The sequence below is a fragment of the Quercus robur genome, chromosome 6 (genome assembly GCF_932294415.1).
Source record: "Quercus robur chromosome 6, dhQueRobu3.1, whole genome shotgun sequence".
Lineage (NCBI taxonomy): Eukaryota > Viridiplantae > Streptophyta > Magnoliopsida > Fagales > Fagaceae > Quercus > Quercus robur.
Window position 1 is genome coordinate 25,183,594 of NC_065539.1, and position 23,207 is coordinate 25,206,800.

At 34.5% G+C, this 23,207-nt stretch overlaps 1 protein-coding gene across 1 annotated transcript; it reads right to left on the minus strand.

The window, feature by feature from the left end:
• Positions 1-1,758: 1,758 nt before the first annotated feature.
• On the minus strand, positions 1,759-20,410 carry LOC126733363 (callose synthase 5). Its single transcript, XM_050436626.1, has 42 exons — positions 20,215-20,410; positions 19,966-20,066; positions 19,128-19,249; positions 18,899-18,995; positions 18,642-18,752; positions 18,406-18,534; positions 18,211-18,303; positions 17,748-17,839; positions 17,529-17,655; positions 17,266-17,403; positions 17,105-17,181; positions 16,920-16,998; positions 16,710-16,835; positions 16,489-16,603; positions 14,056-14,390; positions 12,936-12,988; positions 12,760-12,820; positions 12,583-12,664; positions 12,422-12,471; positions 12,206-12,292; positions 11,202-11,324; positions 10,999-11,094; positions 10,820-10,903; positions 10,559-10,719; positions 9,647-9,770; positions 9,452-9,546; positions 9,217-9,334; positions 8,978-9,129; positions 8,437-8,546; positions 8,190-8,315; positions 8,046-8,114; positions 7,588-7,777; positions 7,367-7,475; positions 7,163-7,282; positions 6,959-7,074; positions 6,778-6,861; positions 6,185-6,297; positions 5,877-6,106; positions 3,784-4,581; positions 3,215-3,265; positions 2,929-3,114; positions 1,759-2,384 (listed from the first exon to the last, which is right to left on the minus strand). The coding sequence occupies exons 1-42, from the start codon at positions 20,393-20,395 to the stop codon at positions 2,154-2,156; spliced, it is 5,742 nt and encodes a 1,913-aa protein (XP_050292583.1). The 5' UTR covers positions 20,396-20,410; the 3' UTR covers positions 1,759-2,153.
• Between the last annotated feature and the right edge of the window lie 2,797 nt (positions 20,411-23,207).

A 23,207-nucleotide genomic window follows, 5' to 3' on the forward strand; every position in this document is an offset into this window, starting at 1 on the left:
AATGTATTTCTAAAAAACAAGAGACAAGGTACTGTTATGTCTTTCACTACGTGTCCAAAGTGTGACAAAGAGTGAGAGCTGTTTTCGAGAGCTTTGATGAGTATCTATGAGTCACCTTCCAATATTACCTGGTCAAAACCTGTCCCCAGAGCCAATTCCAGAGCCCTCCTCGTTGCCATAGCTTCCACTTCAATTACTATGAAAGGGAGCATGGTTTTTTGCAAGAGAGAAACCATGACCTGTCCCATATCGTTTCGAATAACCACACCCATACCAGCACTGTTTTCTTATGCAAATAGAGCACCATCAAAATTCACCTTATACGTATCTCTATCCGAAGGTTGCCAACAGGCAGGTGGACGTCCCACTAGTATTATGGTGGAGGAATTATGGAGATTAAACTCGCGCAACTTTTCTTTTGCTTGAGACAACAGCTGGCCGAGAGGTAATGTAGATTTTCCAAGTTGAAGATTATTTCTCCGACTCCATATTACACACACACAAAAAAAAAAAAAAAAAAAAAAAAAAAAAAAGAAGGAGGGTGTGTGTTCCAGTTAGCTCAATTGGTAATGTTTTTGATGGTTGAATAAGAGATCTAAGATTCAATCACAGCTTACATCAAAAACTGATTGGTATCTTGATCTGATAATAAAGAGTTATCATTAAAAGCGGACTTTTATAAGTTAAAACTCTCTAAAAAAAGGCGGTGAGTTTTCTATTAGAATTGCCTGAGAGGAGATAAGAACCAACGGGCAACCTTATGATTGCAATGGATCATTTGGTTAAAAAAGGCCATTCTCCGGCAATCTGTTAAGTTATGGTTGGCACTTGGCATTCTTAAGAGCAGGTTCGCAGAGAATTGAAGTTATAGACAACAACTATGTAACTCTCGCTGAGAATTGAAGTTATAAACAATAACTGTGTAACTCGGCCATTGAAAGCTATGACCACCTGTTCTTTGATTTTTCCTATGCAGAGGAGATTGGAAATTTCTTTGATATAGTGCAACTTTCGCTGTATAATAAGAAACTGGGATGATCATGTTCAGTGAATGAGAACTCCATAAAAGGGGAAAAGCCTTTCAAAAATTGGTAACTATACGGAAAGAAAGAAGCGCCAGAATTTTCTGTAAGAAATAAGATTTTACTGTCATTATCGGAGAGAGGAGCTTCTATGTGAGAAGCAATTTGAATTCTCAGAGGAAGGTACAGACCTGTAGAATATATGGTTAACGAGAGAGATCATGGATGATTTCCCGATGGATTTTCGATTGGCAAGTGTTAATCCGATTGACATGTAGTGTGAGTTGAAGTCTTCACAAATTGATATGTAGAGTTACTGGCTACTTTAAGGTGGGTTTATTTATCTATGTTAATTCTTGGTGTTTATTTTGATTAGTTTTACTTAGTTGATGGGGTTGGCCCAAGTGAGAGATGATGCTTATAAATATGGGGAATGCCCCTGTGCTGATGCACTTGAGTCTTTCTTTTTTCTTCCAATATAAAGTATCCTGTCAAAAAAAGAAAAAAAAAAAAGTGCATTTGGAGTTCCAGCATGTCTTTTGGTTCATCTTCATTTGGAAGTTGAAACAACCATCCACAATTTTGGAAATACAACAATTGCAGTTCCAATCTTCAGTTATTTATGCAAGGACTGATAACAAAACTATCATTTATTAATTATTGCTTTTCTGAATTTCATTTCTCTTTACTGCAAGATATAATCTAGACTTGTCCTAAACATTGCAGTCCATAGCCATAAAAAATCTAATGCTTTCATTAGTATATAGATGGATAAAGTAAGGATGATATCAACAGGGTATACATTTTACTAGCACATTGCCTATAATACACATATAAGAAACAAGTATCTAAACATTGGATTGAAGCAATGATTTCCAATTCCGAGGAACTCACAAAGACCAAAAAGCTGATATTTTCAGTAAGCTGCAAAGAGGAGTTCGAAAACCTGATATTTTCAGTAAGCTGCAAAGAGGACTTTGGAGCGTGACGAGATCAAGATATTAAACTAGATAAGCATGTCATGTTTTCATTGGCTGATGTCTCTCTTTTATGACTTAATCCCTCCTTAGCCCTTCTCTCTCCTCCTGAACTCTCTCTCTCTCTTGCAAAGACCATGCTGCGTGGGTGGTTTTACTTGTTCTTCTTGCCACCAGCCAAAATTCGTTGAATCTGAAGCCCTCGGCTGAAAGCTTGGTTAAATAGCAGCCTGGTCTGGAACTCTGAAACAAATGGGAACCAGGCCAGTACAGCCACAGGTACAAAGATTACCAACCCCATAATGTATTCATAACCTCTTGCTAAAGCTTTGACAGATCCCCACATGCCAAGGGCCTTCACCAATGGTTTGCATGCTTGAGATATCTGTCAAACAAAACCAACACTAGGGTAAAGAGTGAAATAAACATCTTGAACACAAGTAAACTAACACTGACTTCAATCCAATGTACATGGAAACAAAAAATTATTATGAGAAGTTATGGATTGGAATGGATGAGGAAATAGAATTTAGCTTGTACCAATACTAATCTTAATTGAAAAAAAAAATTACTCATTCATCTATAATGCTTTAAACCTTTGAATGTGCGAAATTCATTATAAAGAACTAAGAAATCCAAATAAAGTTTCAGTATGCAGAGAGTTAGTCAGTAATTCATGTTAAAATTAGTGAACCATGCTACTCACATCATCAAAAGGGCTCCAACTAACAAAATTGATTGCATTACACATAAACAGAGAGGAAAACCAACAATGGTGGTGGTATAATTATTGTTGTTCCACAGAGACACACACACACAGGGTCCCATCCAACTATCTTATTGGGTTAGCAGAGATAGACTTTATATCGGAGTACAGAGAAAGATATATATATATATATATATATTTTAAATTCAAATGAGTAATATACCTGCAGTAGTGCCCATCCTGTTGGCAAGAAGGCCAGCAGGCTAGCAAAGATGTCTCCAACGGTGAGTTTAAGCACAACAAATAGCACAACAATAGTGATTACGGTTCCAATAAAAAGTAATAACTTCAGAATACGGAACATCAGCTGGAAATCTGCACTGAACTTCTTCCTACCCAAGGAGACAACCTGCAGTTCATATTTGCACCATTTAATGATATAAAAGTCAGAGCCATGACCAGAAAAAAATCCTTTACATTTACATAAGTTTCTGGAGCTTTAGACTTGCCTTTAAGATGATCATGACAGCTACAATGACCAGCCAAGACATACCATAAATCTGGACCAAAAATCATGTTAGAAAGAAGATTTCATTGTTGGGTAATTAATTTGTTTACTTGTCAGAATCCTCTAGTTCATGATCTTCTAAGCCATATCAAGAAAATTTTTCCCAGTTTTAACTCATCTATGCAGGAGAAAAGCAGGCAGCAGCATTTATGTATTTCTATATTATTCTCTTAGACACATGGTAAAGGATGTATAGTCCACTGAGATCATATTCTTTAAAAAAGAGATCAACTTTCATATAAATAGAAATGAGATGTAACCAGATTCTTCCTTTCCATGCACCATAGTGCATCAATTATAACAGTATTTGAATCCTAAGTCTTTGTTTTACTATCACTTACTGTCATTGTAAGTAAATTTTAAATTTTCAAACCAAGTGCAGAGAACTTATTATAAGAATTGAAGTTGTTAATAAGTGATAATCTGAGTGAAACTAAATTCTTGATAGCAAATTCAATTTAAATTCATGTATACATAACAGTAAATGTCAATAGCCAGCAATACACTTACTATGATGCTCTTGTTTCCATCTGTTGCATGCAGACGATATATAATTCCATACTGATAGAGAAAGAAGCGGAGAGAAAGAACAATCTCCCAGAACCGTCCTAAAAATCCAGTGTGCTGTAGGTGTTCCTGTTCCTCATCCCACCAGGATTCCCAGCTCTTGATTGCTGGAACACCAATACCACCTCGGCTGCTTGTCCACTTTGTCCAATCATCCCAATCATCCACTATCTTCTGCCATTCAAAGCCCGAAGGGTTGAAAATAAAAGGAGCAAACAACCAAGAAACCACTAAGAACCACATTGAAATGGTGAAGAAGATATAAGTTCCAGAATCAGTAGCTGCTGAACCATAAACCCTATAAGTTATAAGCAGGACCATAAGCTCCAGCCCTTTCACAAAGTGACTCCTTGAGTACATCCTGTAGTTCTCAGCAAATTTCTCATGCCGAACCACAAAACCACGCCCGGTTGCCCTATACTTTGCCCCACCATGCAGGATAGTTCTCCCAAAATAATGGACTTTTGTTCCAAGTGAGAAAGTGAAGAAAACTGCAGCCAGCTGCAGCTGCATGATAATCATGTCACCTGTTGCCGTTCTGAACCCTCTCTCCAGTCCCATTTCCATGAACATGGGCAAGGCCATCAAAAGACCTATTTGAACAAGGGATTGTGAAGCCATGGCTGCCTTTAGAGCTTCATCTCCCTTGTTCGTGGCAAACTTAACTATTGCCTTCTCCAGTCCACTCAATGACAAGTAAAGTCTTCCGTATAGGAAAACATAAACTGTAATTACAACCATCTGCATAACAAGAAGAAAGAAACCCTTTTAACTAAAGAAAATTCCTAAATGAGATATGTAACCAAAATAAATTGTTAAACTTTCTAAGTGAAAAATCTAAGCACTGAACAATAAGTGGCTCCTTCATATTCATGTTGATAAATTACTAATTCTCCCAAAAGCATAAGCTATTAGGAAATTGTAAATTTAATCATAATTCTTGCTTTCCCTCTCACATGTGGGTCTAGAATCCCCCTCAATAAGTGATGCCTAACACATGGGATTTTTAATTTTTTTTAACAGGAGGCAAGGCGAAGACAAGGTTTGAACTCAAGAATTCTCACTCTGATACAATAATAAATAACCAATTCTCCCAAAAGATTAAGCTATTAGGAATTGGTAAATCTAATTGTTTAATCACTCTAACACTATTATGAAATGGTAAATTTAATTGTTTAATTATAATTCTAAGTTTCTAACACAAGTAATGACTGTTTCACATGAATTGCTGAAATGACACAGAAAAGATTGAGCCATGGTGGTTACTCCATAACGGCAATGAATTCTATTATCAAAAAAAGAAAGGCACTTAATTTCACCTTTCAACAATGAATTATAAGGGAATGTAGCTCTTGGACTCAGCAAAACATCTACCTTATACGTCACACTGACAATTTTTTGAAGTGGTACACCAAAGTAAAGGAATAAAATTTTGTAAGGAACTACAAGCAGCCTTTTTTCAGTTTAAATAACTTGACATTAAACTTCAGTTCAGAAAAGTATTCAAAATACAAATAACATGCTTAAGGGGGGTGAGGGATCAGGAAGCGGGGGGACCTCATGAAAACCATAAGCATTGTATGGTATAAGGAGCATTTCATGCTGATTACTTACAAGTACAATCCAATTTAGTTGTTTCCAGATGCAATACCTTCCATTCTTACTTTCTGGTAAACACAGTTTCCATAACTAATTTCATTTGTTCCCCTATAACTAGAACTTCTTATAAAATTTGACTGCTAGATATGGATGCATCCTACAAAACAAAGAATGTTCGTGTAAAGTTGGTTCTTACTACATACTTGGAAATATATATTATTTCAGCTTCTTAACTTTTTCTTTTTCTTTTATTCATTTTTCATTTAAATTGCTCAATTGAACAAATCCTAATTAACTACTTGAGGTCAGCTTACTTTAGTTGGGAATTAGTATTTGAACAGTGCAACTAATAAACATAAAATTTGAAATTCATTCAGCTTTCTGAAGTATTTGATTGATGTTCTTTCATCTTAGACAGTGCATGTAACAAAAATTACCATTGAGCTGACATAAAATCCCACTGTCGTAAAATGAAACGACAACATGCGGAAAAAGTCAAAACGATGCCCTAATCGATAGACATCCCTGCTCAGTGTCTGCTCTCCATTACCACAGGCTACTTTTGCTTCAAAGAGTGAGATTTGGTTGAGCCCGACATCTCTACCCTTTCCCACTTGGATATACTCATGGTGAGTAATATTCCCCCGTCTTAAGGTTGAATTGAAACCTGCATAGGAAAGCACATGTTAAGAAATGAAGTAAATTTCATGTATCTCTGAGAAAATGGATGTTTTAAAAATGCTACCAGCAAAGATGTCCTCGCTCAGATTGATGCCACGAGAAGCCTTGCTGATTCCACCACGGGTGATGTGGAAGATTCTATCAAATACATCTGGATGACCATAGTGGAAGCGAATCCTAAAATTAAGCAATACAGTATAAGGCACAATACATAAAATGTGTTGAATCATAACTATTTAAATGATTTTCATGACAACAGAAAACAAAAAATTATTGCCAATCCAACCTAGCTTCATGCAGTCTGTAGAAACCAAATAAAATAATTCACATGGATGAAAGGGAAAAAGTGACATTCCAATAAAACATTAAAAAGGGTAGGTAAAATGTGACATGAGAGAGGTTATTAAAGTTACTGCTAAACAAAACTCAATAAATTGTACTCTTCACACCCATGGCAAATTTTTTGATAACCTATGTATAATTATAATCACCACTCGATAAAAATAGAACACTATTCATTCATCAGAAGTCTATTCTCAACTATGTAATCACCAATAAATTCTGGCTTGCTGTTCAAGATGAACAAGAACTTGATAAGCAATTGCCTTAAAATACTTAATTAACACAAGGAAGGAAAGCACGTGAGAGAGAACATACTTCAAAGGTCTTGCAAGAACTCTTTGACCTATGGTGACAAATGATGTTTCTTGATTTGACATAAACCAAGCCAATGAAGATACACTGCAGCACAGATTTTATAAAATTTCAGAAATAACAAAGCACTAAATTTAATGTTAACAAACAGACTATAGATATGAATAAAAAGAATTCATCCAACCTTCCAGTAAAGATATGCTCACGAACACCCAAAATTGTAGGAGGACGAACTCCATGATCCTCATTAAATTCTTCCAGAAGGTTACGCATCTTAAGAGCTTCTTCCAAGTAATTGTCCTATAAGATATTGACTAAGTAAACCACCACCATTGGCCCAAAGAATCAATAATGTCACTTTGATGACTTCAAATTTCTATTCGCTAACCTGGTTCATGTCAATAGCCTGAAGAGCTTCCCCTCTAGTAAAAACTAGAGCATGGTTCTGATTTTCAGGCTTCCCTTCTCCTATCTTTGCTGAGCCAGGCAATTTTATCCGATAGATTTCCTTTAAAAAATGATACAACAAATGATCAGTGGTTGTTTTTGTAATTCAATATGGTGTTCTGTTTAAAGTTCAAAGGATAATTACCTGATCAAGATTATCGACGGCTTTGACCAATACAGAGTAGTAAACTTTGTGTACTCCACCTTCTCTCTCTTCAACTTCATCAATATAAGCCACACGAAGAGAGGGATTACTGTACAGAAAGGATTGGCAATCAGATTCTTGAACAAGCTCAGTGCAGCAATTAAATCTTCAAAGAAATTGTACTACATAACCCTATCAGCTTCACCAGATGGAGAACATACTTAACCATCAAATTAAGAATGTCTGTTGCACGGCGATCTCCACTCCGTTTCTGATTTCCATAGTTCTGACAGGTAGCAACGTATGTGAATTTCATGTCAGCCACAGCCTCTAATTGAGCATATAGGGATCTCTGACTTTTCTTATCTTCCTCTGAAGGAATTGTGACAGCTTTGTAGCCTTCCAGTATCTCTGTTCATAAAAAAATGAGTCAGAAGCTAACATAATTTACCTCCAAAAGATAAACACTTCACTTGACAGTCACTAGGTTGCATCTAAGGAGAAAAAATACATAATCAAGTACATCAACAACGCATACATGAGCAAAAAGTTGAGACCTCAGGTACAGAAAATTATATAGTGGTCTCATGATATACCCCCTCCTCAGGTACAAAGGCATTTGAAATTCCATGACTTATACATGATCACCATTCTTGATCAAATGTTGTTATGAACTTACCACTTTCAGAAGCCATGTCAAGAAAAGCCTGAAGCTTCAAAGCCCGTCGATAATACATCATTCCTCTAACTGCAGTGCTAAAATTTATAAGACCAAAGACAAAAAGATAGAATATGATTAATGGAAATTATAATGTATCAATACCCGTCCTGCATAGAGTTTGTCCCCTCAAGGAGACCCAATGACGGAGTTGCAATATGTTCTCTTCATTTTCCCAGATCTCACTAACTCTTTTGCAATTTGATCGCTCCATGAAGTTATTCCACTCATCTAATGAAGTCACAACAGGATTTCTAACTTAGTAATACCAATCTCAATGAATTCACTTTTTTTAAAAAAGTTAAGCTATATTAAACAGAATGTGACCAACGATATTTGTAGTATCACAAACCTGGGAAAATCTTTTGCAGATAATATAAAATTGATACACCATCTTCATTTTCCATCTCAAGGTCAGCTTTAGAATAGACAGTTTCCTCACTATAGTATGGAGTCAAGACACTGCCAAAGAAAAATAATTAGTAACCATATAACACAAGTGATAATTCAGGAAATAATATATTGGAAAACCCAGAAAGTAAATTTGTGTATCTTATAGAAGAAGTTAAGTTTTGTGAGTCATTTATAATTGCATATAATATAGCAAGCAAAATATAATTCTTGATATAGATAGACAAATAAAATTCATTAATCAATTTCACTAAGCATAGTCCTTTCACTCAATAATTTGTAACAACTTTTCTCATTTTTTGGGTGGTGGGCCCCATAAAATCCTAATAAGTTCTTTGAATGAGCTTCATATATTTCCATGAGCACCATGGCATATCTATAAGCAAAGGACGATAGTTCCAATGACTGAATTTTTCAGAAAGAACAAAACAATTGGAGTTGACAAACATTCTAAGCCAATATATGAGAAATATAAATCAGACCTGAATGAGAGCATTTTACGAACTCGTGGGGCACGTGGCATGTCCATGAACAATGAATTTGTAAAAAATGCAATCCTTCTACGTGCTTCAAGATTTGTTGGTACATCAAGAGCAGATTCCTTCACCGTCAAGAGCAGATAGAGTCGTCTTATCTAAAAAACAAAATCAGCAATAAAATTGAGTTGCTTTTATTAAATATTTATTGGTTTAGTTACTGTAAGTAAATTTAAATAACATACCTGCTCTTCCCATTGTGCGGTAACCACAGGAGGGAACAATATAGCAGGTTTTGCATCAGTTCCAGCAAAGAGTTGCCTTCCTGAGTCCTTGCTACTATGACCAACTTCTACCAGTTCACTAAAAGATATTTTACATGAGAAGCAAACATTATTATCTTATATAGAAAACATTTTAATTATCGCAATAAACTTCTAAAATAAATTACTAAAACTGATTGCAACAAAGCTAACCAACCGGATCTCATTCACCATCATATCACGAGTAACTACTTCTAACATGTCTTGCAGCAACAGCACCACTCTATCTTTCTTCAATGGATCACCATTTTTCTGCAAAGTAAAAGGGAGAGGAAATTTTCTATTATATGATTATCATGCATAATCAAACACAAACTGAAGACATGATAAAGACTTTTCCGTAAAAACTCACCAAGATCCCCACAAGCTCCACAAATTGGCCACAAAGTGTAGGCAAAGAGCCCATTCTAAAATTTAAGAGAAGCGTATTCTTTGAAATACTACTTTCAACTTCTTTAAAGATGATGCCCATTATCCTGTTATATAATTATTGATGTTAGAGATTCTAGAATTGATACAAATGGGAAAAAATCTGTCATGCATCTTGATTTATACTACTTTCATACAAACGAGAGAAATATAAACTAAACACTTCTGTCAAATTTTATCTTGCATCAGATAGTATGAAACTTTATTTTTATATGATTCAACAATTACTAAAATGAGATGGTGTCAGGCAACTCAACAAATAATGGAAATTTGTTATATAACTAGCATATCCAATGCATAGGAATTTGACCAAAACCTTTCTTTTCCTTTTATTTTTGAGAAATACTATGTCTACAACATTTTCACAACAAATCATAAGTGGCACATGTTGTTATTGGTGGGCCAAAAAGTAATTTTAGTTGTAGGTTTAAATTAGAACCAATAACAACTTACCACCTATGATTTGTTGTGAAAGTATTGTGAAAATGTTATAGACGTAGCACTTCTCTTTATTTTTTGAATAAGATTTGAAGAAATTTTCCTTTTCAAAAAATAGAGTTCATTAGAGACATTAGGAATTCAAGGACCCAGAAAAGACAAGGCCAAACTACATACATTTTCCAAATGTATTAACTAGCTAATTTAAGTTTGATAAAAATGAATATCAAATAAAATCCTATGCTCTGAGAATGCTGTCAGCATGAAAGTTGAAAAAATATAAAATTGACTTACACCTGAAAAACAAATTTTGTTTGAATCTTAAATATTGTAGTGACTAGGAGCAGTTGAAGATATTTATATCAATAATCAGGAACCAAGAGGTGTCAATAACAACCTTTTCTCAGTTTCACCAACCACCAAGGCATTCAGGACATGCTTCAAAGATTCATAACATTCAATTACAGCACATTTCATATATTCATCGGCACTTATGCGTTTCCAAAGGTCAGAGTCTCTAGATCGAAATTGAGCAGCCATATCCAATGCTATTGGAATCTTCAATGTAGAAAAACAGTCAACAACAAAAATAGGTAACAGGTACAACAAATTTTGACCCCAAAAAAAAAAAAAAAAAAAAAAAAACAATTATGCTGACCTTGCTGGCAAGCAAAAAAGGCGGCCACTGAATTATTTTGAGGGAAGGATCTGATGAATAAGGAACTAGCAAAAGATCCATCTCCCTGGATTAAAAAGGAACCTGTTTAGTTTTAACTGCATGATGGATAAAAATATAGCTAGGCTGAAAAGGCAGTGTAACTAGGTTCAGGGGCCTTTCCTGTCACTTAGTAAATCTTCCTCACGGAAACTACATATTACTTCATTCCATAACTGAGCAAATTTGGCAGCTTCACTTCTCCTGCTTGCCGTTACCTATAAAGGCGTGAAATTTTTAAATAAAAACATAGAGTATGCATATATGACTCCACTCAACAAAGGGTATTTAATAATGTGAAAAATTTTGAAAGAAAAATTTCAACCTCAGCAAAACGCTTAGCTAAAGAGAATCCCCTTTTCTGTGACTTATCAGAAGGCACCAGATATGTGTTGAATGCACCAGGTAAGGACTGGAATCTTGACCTTACCATGCCAAGAGTTCGTATCTGTAAGAAGAGAAAAGAAGATGAACACAAACTGCCCTCAAAGTTTAAGTCAAAAGAGTAAGTACAAGTCAACAAGCCAAGTACTTGTTGCAATGTCACTACCATAATTTAACCTAATGAATGCATAAAGTTAAATCAATCCTAGGTTTTCACATCAAAAGAAGTGAGTCATCCCAATTGTAAAAATGATAGAACTGAGACTAAAGCTACTACAGCTACAACTGCTGTCCCCAAGCATTGGGGTCCACTCAACTGAAAGACTAAGCTATTCAATTCAATTAAAAGAAAATGATGGTCATGTACTAAATTTTTCATAATTCAGTAAACCTGTCAACCAAAGGATGTCATTTACAAATTGAAGGGAGAGAGAGAGTGAGAGAGCATCCAATGGAGCTTGGAACACCAACCCAAGGGCATGGCATCTGAAAATATAGCCATACTTTTGTTTGTTCAAACAGTATATACTTCACCAAAAGGAAGATGTAATTTGAGATTATCATGCAGTCAGGATATGATTAATCTTTCTTCTCTGGCAAATTTTTTATGATCCTAGACAATTTGATATGGGGGTAAATCAAAATGGATTTGACAATATGGGAAATCTTACAACCTGACAATCCAAGTAACTATACTGATGACCTTAGGTTCAATTATCATGAGCCCCAATACCTAGTTGTGCTACCCAAGTATTGTTGGAAAACGTCCAGTTAATCTAGCTTTGGCCAATTTCTAAGCTCGCTAAGAAAGAAGGCAAAAGCATGAAAAGAAAATAACATGGCAGACAATTCACTTTAAATGATGTATGATTGTGTTCATCTAAAATGAGAGAAGATTTCATGAATAATTTAGGACAAGAAAAAAGAAGCATTCTAAATTGTCACCTCTCCAAGACGATCAAAGGCCCCCAAAACACCACCATATAAAGTTGAGAAAATGGCATACCAAATTTGAGTGTCCATGAAATAGATCTGCATTGAACTTGTAAATAAATATGAGATGAATTACCAAAGGACAACGTAGGATGTGTTCATCCCCTCACAAACTGAGCAAAGTAACAAAATATCAGACTAAACACAGGAAAGATACAGTTCACACACCAAGATCACTGGTCCCCAAAGTGACACGACTGCTCCGTAGTTTTTTTCAGCTGCATTGACAAGAAAATATTTAGCATAAAACTGGAAACTAAGCTAAAAAACAGGGGGGGGGGGGGAAAAAAAGGAAAAAAAAAAAAAGGCAAGCAACAGCATGTAGATACCTTTAGGGAAAAATTCATGCCAGTCATAGTTAACACGACGGATCCTCATTATGTCTTGTGTTGGCTTCACCAGAGGTTTTATCTAGGGAATAGAGAGACAAATTGGTTATCATAAAATCCATAACCCCAAATATCTCATTTATATAGAAATGCTACAAATTACTGACCAACCAGTACCTGGATAAAATAGCTGAAGGCAAACTTGCAACAAAGAAGTAGGAACCAGAAAAGAGTATACCTGAAATTGGAAATTTAATCTCGGCAATGAAGCAAAATTCAACCAACCAAACAAAGGAAATACAGAACTGTAAATTATTGGAATAAAGTTTAATGTGTTTCCATATCATGCTCACTTTATCAAAGCAAATTGACTTTCATGCATGCCCCTCCCAATATATCTTCTTGGCTGCATAAAAAGAAACATATTATTCAAGAGAAGTAACAGCATTTATTACAGCTTCGGGTTTATAAAAATGAAAATATTACAGCTTTGGTGATATAAAAATTAACTGAGTTATGTGAGAGCAAGAAAGTCATGTATGCTGCTGTGAGACCAGGATAATAGGGTAGCATCTTGATTGATATGCTCAAGATTGACATAGTATGCTAGATCTTATACATCCAATAGATAAACCAAAGAAGTAGACATTAAGTAAATTTCACCCTAATCTATATATATGAAGCCTCTACCTGGAAAATGTTATTTCTAAAATCATGGTATCATTTTAATGTATTCACTTAAAACAAAACTTGGAACTCAATTCTGTCGGCATCATTTGCAGTCAAGTGTTAATCTGTCAGAACTATGCTAAAATGAAAAAAGAAAATAAAATGTTAACTTTTTTGTTCCTCTATTGATATTTGCCCTTCAAAGTAGGAGAACCATCTAATATACAGGAGGCAATATTCTGATTCTGTAATTAGAAGATAAAATGGTTGGATGAGACTTTGTTCATTTTTAACTAAATAATAGTTAAGCAACTGGAATTTATCTTTAAGAGTATACCTCAAAATAAATGAACATAACTCAACTATCATTTGTCTTTGTTGATCTACAGCATACCAGAAAATGTAAAGGTTCACGTGCAAAGTATATGTTTGAATGTGTTAATAGAAATAGTCTACTTGATGTTGCAAAAAGTTAATAGCTTCATAACAATGAGCAACATGTGTTTAGATTCCATACTTTTGCACCCACAACTAGAACCTATGACATATTGTCTTCAGTTGAGAACACAGCAGAATATCTGGCTCTGTTTTGTTTTTTTTTTTATCATTTCATACATTATTTAGTGATCTTCCCACAGATACTTTCATATTTTTGTCTCATGCAATTGGTTTGCTTAAGCACCATATCTTACCAAATAATCATAACACAAACAACTTCTTACCATATAAAATTTTTTGGTAAGAACAAATGAAAGATGATATAATATATACAAGGTGATAAAAAGAGCAGGCAACATAAACTACCTGTGACCACCACAAGAGGAACCTAATGATATGCCAATCTGAGTTCTCAATCCAACGTCGGAGCATTGGGAAGATGAATAAAGCAGCTGTCAGTAAATTCGGGAGCAAATAGATGGCAACAGCCATGATGTATAAAGGAGAAATGCCTTTCACTTCACCAAGAAATGACAAAAGATCTTTAATTTGTTGAGGGGCAAATTTAGAGGAGTGGACATAAAAGACTGGAAGAATAATGGCCCATGCAAGACTAACAATTATCTTGAGAATATTTCTTAGTACAGCAGAGAACTTCCACCTATGATATCCTGGGAAGTTCAAAATGAGGTCCAAAATACCTATAAAAAAAAAAGAATTAAATTTAAATTAAAAAAACAAAACCTTGTTCAAATGCTTACCTCTATTTGACAAACTGATGATGGCATAGTATACAAGATAAAAGACATCATACGGCTAGATGAATCATAATGTTATATCTGATTCAAATATAACTACCATGGCAGCTGAAAGCAAGAGCATGCATAGAAGTGTAATGACCAATACACCTTACCCCCATACTCTATTCCTTTTCTGAGATTAAAATAATTGGGGGTAGAATAAAATAGTAGTGTGGGACTCTTTTTGTGAATCTAATAGTAGCAAAATGCAAAAAAAATTGCATTTTGCATCCCCAGATGTGGGACTCTTTTTGTGAATTTGATGCTACAGTAACATCTAAAATTGATAAAAATGCATTTTGTATTCCCAGATGGGAATGCTGGTATGTGAGCTTGAAATACATTGTTGGCTCACACCTTAATCTTTGAGGTGGAGATTCCCAACTATACATAAATTCATATTTAAATCCACGCCTAAATAATTTGGGACTCAAGCCCACCAGAAACAAAAACAGATACAGATGGGTCCAACTTAACACATGGAGTGATGACATTCACACTAGTATGGAAAATGAACATAAGATGAAAGCAAGGAAGACAAAAAGGGATTAATGTGAATTGGTTAAAATGGCTCTTGCTCATGACAAAACAAAGCCCAAAAAACTACATTTTTCTCATTGATATGGATGATCAACATGTTACTTTGGAACTGATTAACAATGAAATTTACAAAATATGATAATAGAAATTTACAAATATGAAATTTACACATTGATAATATGTTTACTTTCTACAAAAAAAAAAAACAAAAAACAAAAAACAAAAAAAAAATGATCAATTTTATAATAAGTACTATTCATTAATACCATAAAATACTCATATCAATCCCAGGATTTACTCATGGTGATATGGAAATTAATTACTTTCCAACTGCATCCAAAATGTTTCAACTTAGATAGATTAAGGAAAATCTCAGATCTTATTTGCAACTCTTATTTAATTTTATATAAAATCTCAGGTCAAGCTGCAAACATTCCTTTTTTTTTTTTTTTTGGAGAAACAAGTTGCAAACATTCTTGACTACTATAAATGGTCACCAAATTTCATAATTAATAAGGTATAATGATTTATTAGAGAAATGTGGTACTGCCTGTTTCTTGAAAAGGTCAATATTAATTCAGAAATTTTGTGAAATAATGTAATAAAGAAAGCACTGAAGGAGGTTGGAATGTTCTTCCTTGAGTGCACATTTCTGCCTCATCTAAGAAAGTTTGTTCTTTTACCAAGTGATGTATGGTGGACCCACTTGAAAGGAGGCTCTCCACAACAATGCAATAACCATGAAATGCAGAAATGATAAATTGTGTTCATATCCAGTCCTCGTAATAGTTTTTCCATAAATAACATCTAAACCACTTTCAAAGGTTTAAATACATTTGGATACTGGATATTAAAAGGTCATTCCCAGTGCAGGATACTGAATATTACATTGAAAATATTTCTTACATGAAAATCCGCATATTACTCACAGATATTGAACAAATCTGATCTAAGAATCAACTTGTTCTAGATTTGTAAAGCTTCCAGCATAATTTATTTCTTCAGGAAACTAAGCTTCAAGTAGAATGAATTCCAAAGAAACAAAAAGGTATAACAACATTTACACACGGATATTTTAAGGACAAAATTTCATGCATCATAGTAGCAAGACAACTGTGCAATATTGCATCAGTTGGTCCTTCTCACAATTTAAAATAATATTTAAGTAAATTCAGTATTCAGTCTCTCTCTCTCCTCTTTTTGCCTACTTCTTATATTACCTACTTTTAGAGGCTCACCTAAATTTAATAAGAAGTTATAATTCTTTGAAGTATTAAGATAAATTATAGATTTCTCTCCAAAATTTTAAATCTCTTAGTACTAAGTAGTTTCTTCATAATGTAAGATGCTTGGATTCTAGAGATGCAACCTCCATAACATTCAAGAAGGCTATTTGTAGAAAATAAATAAATAAAATTGAAAAGAAATGAGCTGTCAGCTTATAGTGAACAGGTCATACTTTGAAGGAGGCGAAGAATGGCTGCCGTGATGAATATAGTGGATAGATCAAGTAGGACTTCCGATTGTAATATATCTTCAACTTTAATCTTTTTCCAGGCAATAATGATCATTGCCTGTAATAAAAGAGATCAAGATATTTCAGTATTGACACAAGCAAACTGAACCAGGAACCGACAAAAGAAACATCAGGTTAGTATTTCCACTGTTGAACTTAAATACCTGTAGAGCCAGTATATAAAAGGTCCACAGTCTATCAAAACTTCGAAAAATGTGCCAAAATGTTCTGGTCTCAACAAAGTATGATTTTCCTGTGCTTCCCGATTTTCTTCTAGAAGCCTTTCTTCCCTGGCATAGAAGTTACATTAAGAAATGAGCCCATGCTCTAAATTAAGATATTTGTTAGGAAAAGCTCAAAAGTATAAAGAGAACCTGCACAATGTCACGTGTTGATTTAAAAAATTCACCATCATCACGCATAGGCCAACCGAGAGAGAAGCAATCAGATGACCTGGAAAAAACGTAAAAAACAAAAATGCTAAATCTAATGAAGAGACCCAAACAAGCATTATAATCTTAAAATTCAATCTGAAAATTGATATCAAGCCCATACGGACCAGAAATACTCATTCAGATCATCATAATTGCACCAAGCAGAGTGAGGAGCTGTTCCATTTTTGCTTTTCTCAGCTTCCTGGAATGTCGTTAGAAGCACTCTTGTATCAGAAAGACAGATCTTAAGTTTGAACAGAGTAGACAGGACATTGCAATAACATACCTTCTCAATTACACGGTACAGGGGTGTAATAACCTTCCGCAGGAAAGCCTCATCATCCCCACCATAAGAAGGCTTAATGTTTTCACCAGTAACAATGCTGACATTTCCAGCCAATAGGCCATGGAGTTCGTATGCCATCTGAAAGTAAAATTTACATCGTTATCAAAGACATAATAATTCACAGAAGATACTACAAAAAGATTTTGTATTCATATGAGAGAAATACCAAGAAGGAAATATACACACATTAGGACAGTACTCACATTATGAAATATATAGCATAGACATTCTGGCATGAACCGAACGTTTGCTGCTTCACCCCAAATGAGAAGATATAAACCCATGTATAATAGCTTCCTCTGCTGTATCTCTAGCTGTCCTTGAGGGAGCCTATACGGAATGAGATTTGTCAATTTTAGCATCATAAGTTCCAGAGCATGCATAAAAAGCTCAATTTGAAACTGTAGACTGTTTTCTCTCACCTTAAACTGTGTTTTCGTCCCAAAAATTTGCACCATGTTTTATAATTCTTGAAGAGCTTGGTCATAACTGCATCAACAGCGCGCTCATCAAGCTGCATAAAAATTAAAAGAAACACAAGAACAGTTTAACCACAGTCCAAGATTTAAAAGTCATACAGATGGCAGCTACTCACAAAGACGATGCTCAGAACAAATATGAATTTAAAATTGTGACCCAAGAATGAACCAGATAATTTCTTGAGACACTGTTCAAATTGTCAGAAATTAAATTACTGAAAACACACACACACACATAAACATCCCATTTCAGTTCAAAATTTCAACTTTGCACAACAAACATTGAAAATTGCACTTTGACAAGAGTACAAATATCTAAATTTGATATTTGTAGATACGTATTGCTGACTCTAAATTGCTAGAATGTTGAAAATGTAAAATTCTAAACTGAGAAATTGTTGCATGCCTTGTTAAGGGGTTCAGGCTTGGGATGAAGCCTTATATGAGCATTTGCAAGTAGCAAAATCAAATTCTCCCTCTGGTTCCTGACGTTGTCTCTCTGTTGACACAAAAATAAACCAAATGCATTAGACACTTCTTGAAGGTCACATAGTGACTCTAGCTCTCAGAATCCTTAATAATAATTAATTCCTTAACATGCCTGGAAACCGAACATGGCCCTTAGCCAATCAAGAAGGTCCAAATCTCCTGCTTTCTGCCTATGTTGCTCGAAAGCACTGGGCCAGCTCAAGCCACGAGTGTTCCACAGTGCGGCCACAGCAGCCTTAACCTGGTATAAACAGAATGCAACAAACTTGAATGCCATGCCAACTAGGCATTGAAAAACAAGATACTGGAGTCAGTCAGTCAACCACAGCAGAAGAGAAGAATAAAAACCTCTTCAAGCTGCATGATAGACTGTGAAGCACCGGCTGAGTCCAAAGGAAGGATGTTATATGGTGCATAAATTTCCGTCTTTTCTTGTACATCTCTGGCAGCCGCAATAATCTGCTCATTGTGCATGCCATGGCATCAAATTAAATTGTGGACATTAATTGCAACAACAAAGAATGATAAATGCAGCAAAACACCCACTTTCAATTTTCCAGGATAAATTAATTATTAAAGTAGCAATGACTATTAATTGTACAAACCTCAGGAGCAACTTCTTCAACTTTCTCAGTCTTATTAACTGCACAAAGCACTTCAAAAAGCACTCCAGCAGTCTGGTAAGCTTTTCCCAGTTGGGCTCTGTCAAGAATTTCGAAATGCAAATTATAACCGATATCTGATCGCGGAAAATATAAAAGAGAAAACAAACAAACCCCCAAAAAAAAAAAATTGCTAAATAAAAAACAATCATTTGAATATATATACACATACCTGTCAGCCTGTTCCCCCTGGTCAAGAGCTCTAACATAGTGTTCATAGTATTGCTGATAAAAGCTTTCAATTTCCCTTGCATCTGTCTTCTTTACCCGAGAGGCAAGACTAGAAGCGTTGTCCTGATCAGTCAGTCAAAAACACTCCAATCAATTCTCTCACCTCACGCTTGAAATAGATTTATGGATAATATTTTCTTCTTCTGAGAAAAAGGTGTTAAGCTTTTCACCACTATGAAAGTTGTGAATTCAGTTGTCTTAGAAAAATAAATAACCCCATTTGATTGAATTCAGCCACTTTCAGCAGCAAATGCATAAAATCTTCTTCAACAACGACATAGTAAATTGGTAATTATAATAATTATTGTATACTCGAATATGACCAAATCCCAAGCTTCAAACGAATGGATCCAAATGCAGTGTCACGTTAGTAATTTTACTGGTAATCATTGGCAAAAATGTAATTTAAAAAGTTTTTTCTTTGGAATTTAATGAATAAAAAAGTCCATCCTACCACATCCCGATTTTACCCAAGCTATAATGCGATTGAGCACATCTGATCATCACAATTGCCCATCACCTTCAACACGTCTCGCCGCTTATATTACATATACATATATTAATAATATTAATATCACTCGAGGTAAAACTAAAACTAATCCATAATTAATTAATCAATTAATTATTACCTAATAAATACTCTGCAGATTTTTTTTTTTTTTTTTTTTTTTTAAGGAACAACTTAGCTTTTCGGATAAATAAATAAATAAATAATAAACAATAAATAATAAATAAAAAAGGAAAAAGAAGGTGTGTGTATGTGTGCGTGTTAGTGTTACCCTTTCTAATCGTTGAAGAAGCCCTGTCTTGAACTGTCTCACGCCACGTCCGCTCGAGCTTGGATCCAACCTGTGCGCCTTTTCAAACGCATAGAATCGACCTTCCAAAATCACCAAACACTTTCAGCTAAAAACAAACTCACACAACCAAAAATTCAACCCTATCTCTAAGAGCTAAGATAATATATTAGAGAATAATATGTGCATGCATGTATATATAGGGATAGAGATGGGGGAGGAGTAGATTACAGAGATAGGCAACGCGAGGGCGCTCAGTTTCGATTTCAGTGGCGACACGGAGGATGGGAGCGATGGAGGCGAGAGAAGAAGGAACGACCTCGTTGTCGAACACCTCCGTCGAGAACGTAGTCATGGCAGCGCTGCGAGATGGCCTCCTCGCCAGAGCCTGTTGTTGCCCCAACTCTGACATTGCTTAAATTCTGCGTGATTTCGGCGAAGGAAATTCACGTAAACTATCTCGCCCTGCCAATATTAATTGAATTCACAAAGATCAGAAACCAACACCTATACGTATACGTACATATATAATGTAATCTGTGTTTGTATATAATAATATGAACAAACTCAATAATTAAAGGCTTCCGTTTGGCAAAACGATCATATATAAATACAGAATCCATGAGCGTACAGAAAATGACTACTAGCGATCGAGACAAGAAAACATTGATCGAATTGCTTGAAGAGTAGTGCGATCGATCTAGATAGATGGTGAAAATTTAGCGGGAAAGTTCACGGAAAGCTCAAGAAAACGACATTGAATGTGACCGAATATATATATTTTTTGTGAGAGTAACGAATGAATAAGCTCGATCACGTTTGATTGATTTTAGCTAGCTAGGTTGAACAAAATGTAAAGCTAGATAGAAGTTGGTATAGCTTGCCTTCTTTGCCTTCGCCTTCGTTAACAAGCAAAAGCAAAAGGAAAATGAAAACCAAAACCAAAACCAAAAACACAGAAAATCGCCAATATTTTGGTTGGACCAGGAAAAAAAAAAAAAAAAAAAAAAGGAGAGAGAGAAAGAGAAGGGCGGGGAAAGTTTGTTATAAAAAGGTAGCGATATATACCTATATCGAGGCAAAAAGAAAGCGCCGAAATAGTTAGAAATAAATGGAGAGAGAGAGAGAGAGAGAATTCTGTTTGTTTGTTTGGATGTGAGAGGACACGTGGCGGAGGGAGGATGATATATATATATATGCATGTAAGAAAGTGTGAAGAGAGAGAGTGTGTGTGTGGACGGGAGGGACACCGTAATCGGAGGCGAAGAAATTGATTGGTAATATTTTGAATGAATGCTTCTCCGTGTCTGATATTTAGATGATTAAACATTAGTGGTGGATGATGGAGCTCCTCCGTTTTTCTTTTTTCTTTTTTCATTTCTTTTCTGTTTCTGTTTCTCTGTCCGTTTTTTTGTTCTTGTTGTAATAAAACAGTCTGTCCTCATTTCTATAGCGCGCCTTTCTGTGTGTGCGTGTAAAGGTCAATTTCGTTCTTTTGGAAGACCACTCGGCTAACCGTATTGTGGCGGCCTATCTCTTGTGGACCCATACCCTCATCTGACGTGGCAATGTTCCCCACTAAATTCCGAAGTTCTACCGCAACTTTTACTGCATTAATTAATTTTACAACTAATCTGTCAACTAATTAAATTAAAAACTTTTAAAAATAATAAATTAAATTCAAACTAGTTACCAGGTAATTATTAAAACTTACCAACCACATTTATTGTTGCATCAATTAAGAAGCTTAATATAATAAAATTTGTAATATTTTTAGCATTTTCTATTATTAATTGGTCTCTTTAATCAAGGTTATAAATTGTGTTGGCTCAAACACTAGTGATTCAAGTCTTTATATATTTTGTATCAAAAAAAAGGGTCTTTATATATTTCATGTGTGTATAAATATCTCATTAATTGAAAAAACATAAAAATAAAGGCAATAAAAGTAATATAAGTCAAGAAGGTTGTAGTTTAATTGGCAATTTTTGATCTTTTCAATTGTAGATTCAAATTCTAATACTTCCTGATCTTTTCGATCGTGTGGTTAAATTCCCCCACTTGCATTGTAATTATCAAGTTTTTTTTTATTAAAAAAAATCTCTAATATATGAGATGTAAATGTCATATAAAATCATATAAAATCCATATAAATTTAACATAAAGTCATGTTCTAAAAATGAAAAGCATTATTACTCGAATGTAAACCTTTTTTGGGAGGAGCGTTTATCTTTCATGAAAACTAGAAGATACTCAATTTGGGAGGGGGGAATCTATAGATGAAAGATACATGATGATGAGGCAAGAACTAGTCAAAATGTGAGTATGAAAGACATTGATCTTAAACCCAAAATAGCTTTAAAATAAAGATTAGATTACTCCCTCAAAGAGAGGAAGATGTCAAGTTTTACTACATGAGCCTTACAAACTGATGTGACAATGAATGTGATTGGAGATTTCAACAATCTCATAACTGAATTTTGAATTGTCTCTTTCTAATTGATAACACATCTGTTTATAAGACTAGTGTAATAAAACTTGTAGTACCTGTAATACTACTCTAACAATAATCAACTAGATAAGATTATTAGATGATGCTGACATTTTTCCTACTTTATAGCAAAGAAATACAAAATATTAGCACGGTAATTAAGATGGAACTAATTATCCCATACATACCTTTGATTTTTTTTTTTCAATTAATCTAATCGCATTTAACAAAACTAGAGTTTAAACCAATCATGACCTACTAGGAATTTAGGATCTTCTCTATTTGAACTTGATCAATTTCATGGTTTGGATTAAGTAGTAGATATTTAATTGTATTCGGTGTCACTTAGTTTAAAATTTAAAACAATATGATAATTTGGACATTATTAGATTCTAAAAATTAAAATATTGGTACTGAAATGAATTTTTCTCAATTTCCAATGAAACGAAGTGAAGACTGATACATTATTGTTTCTTTCTTTCTTTGTATTTCTTCCCACAATTATGAATTTTTAGCGATATATAAGCCAATATGCTACTTTTATCCACACACACACAAAAAAAAAAAAAAAAAAAAAAAAAAAAAAAGAAGGTTTATTTTACCTCAAAACTACTAGCCAAAAGTCCGTAGACACTTTTTTAGTAGTGGCTATAGAACGTTTTTCTTAATTGATCCATCGGTGAAAAAGTAAACAATTTACTTTATGTGGAAATTCATAGATAATTAAAGTACC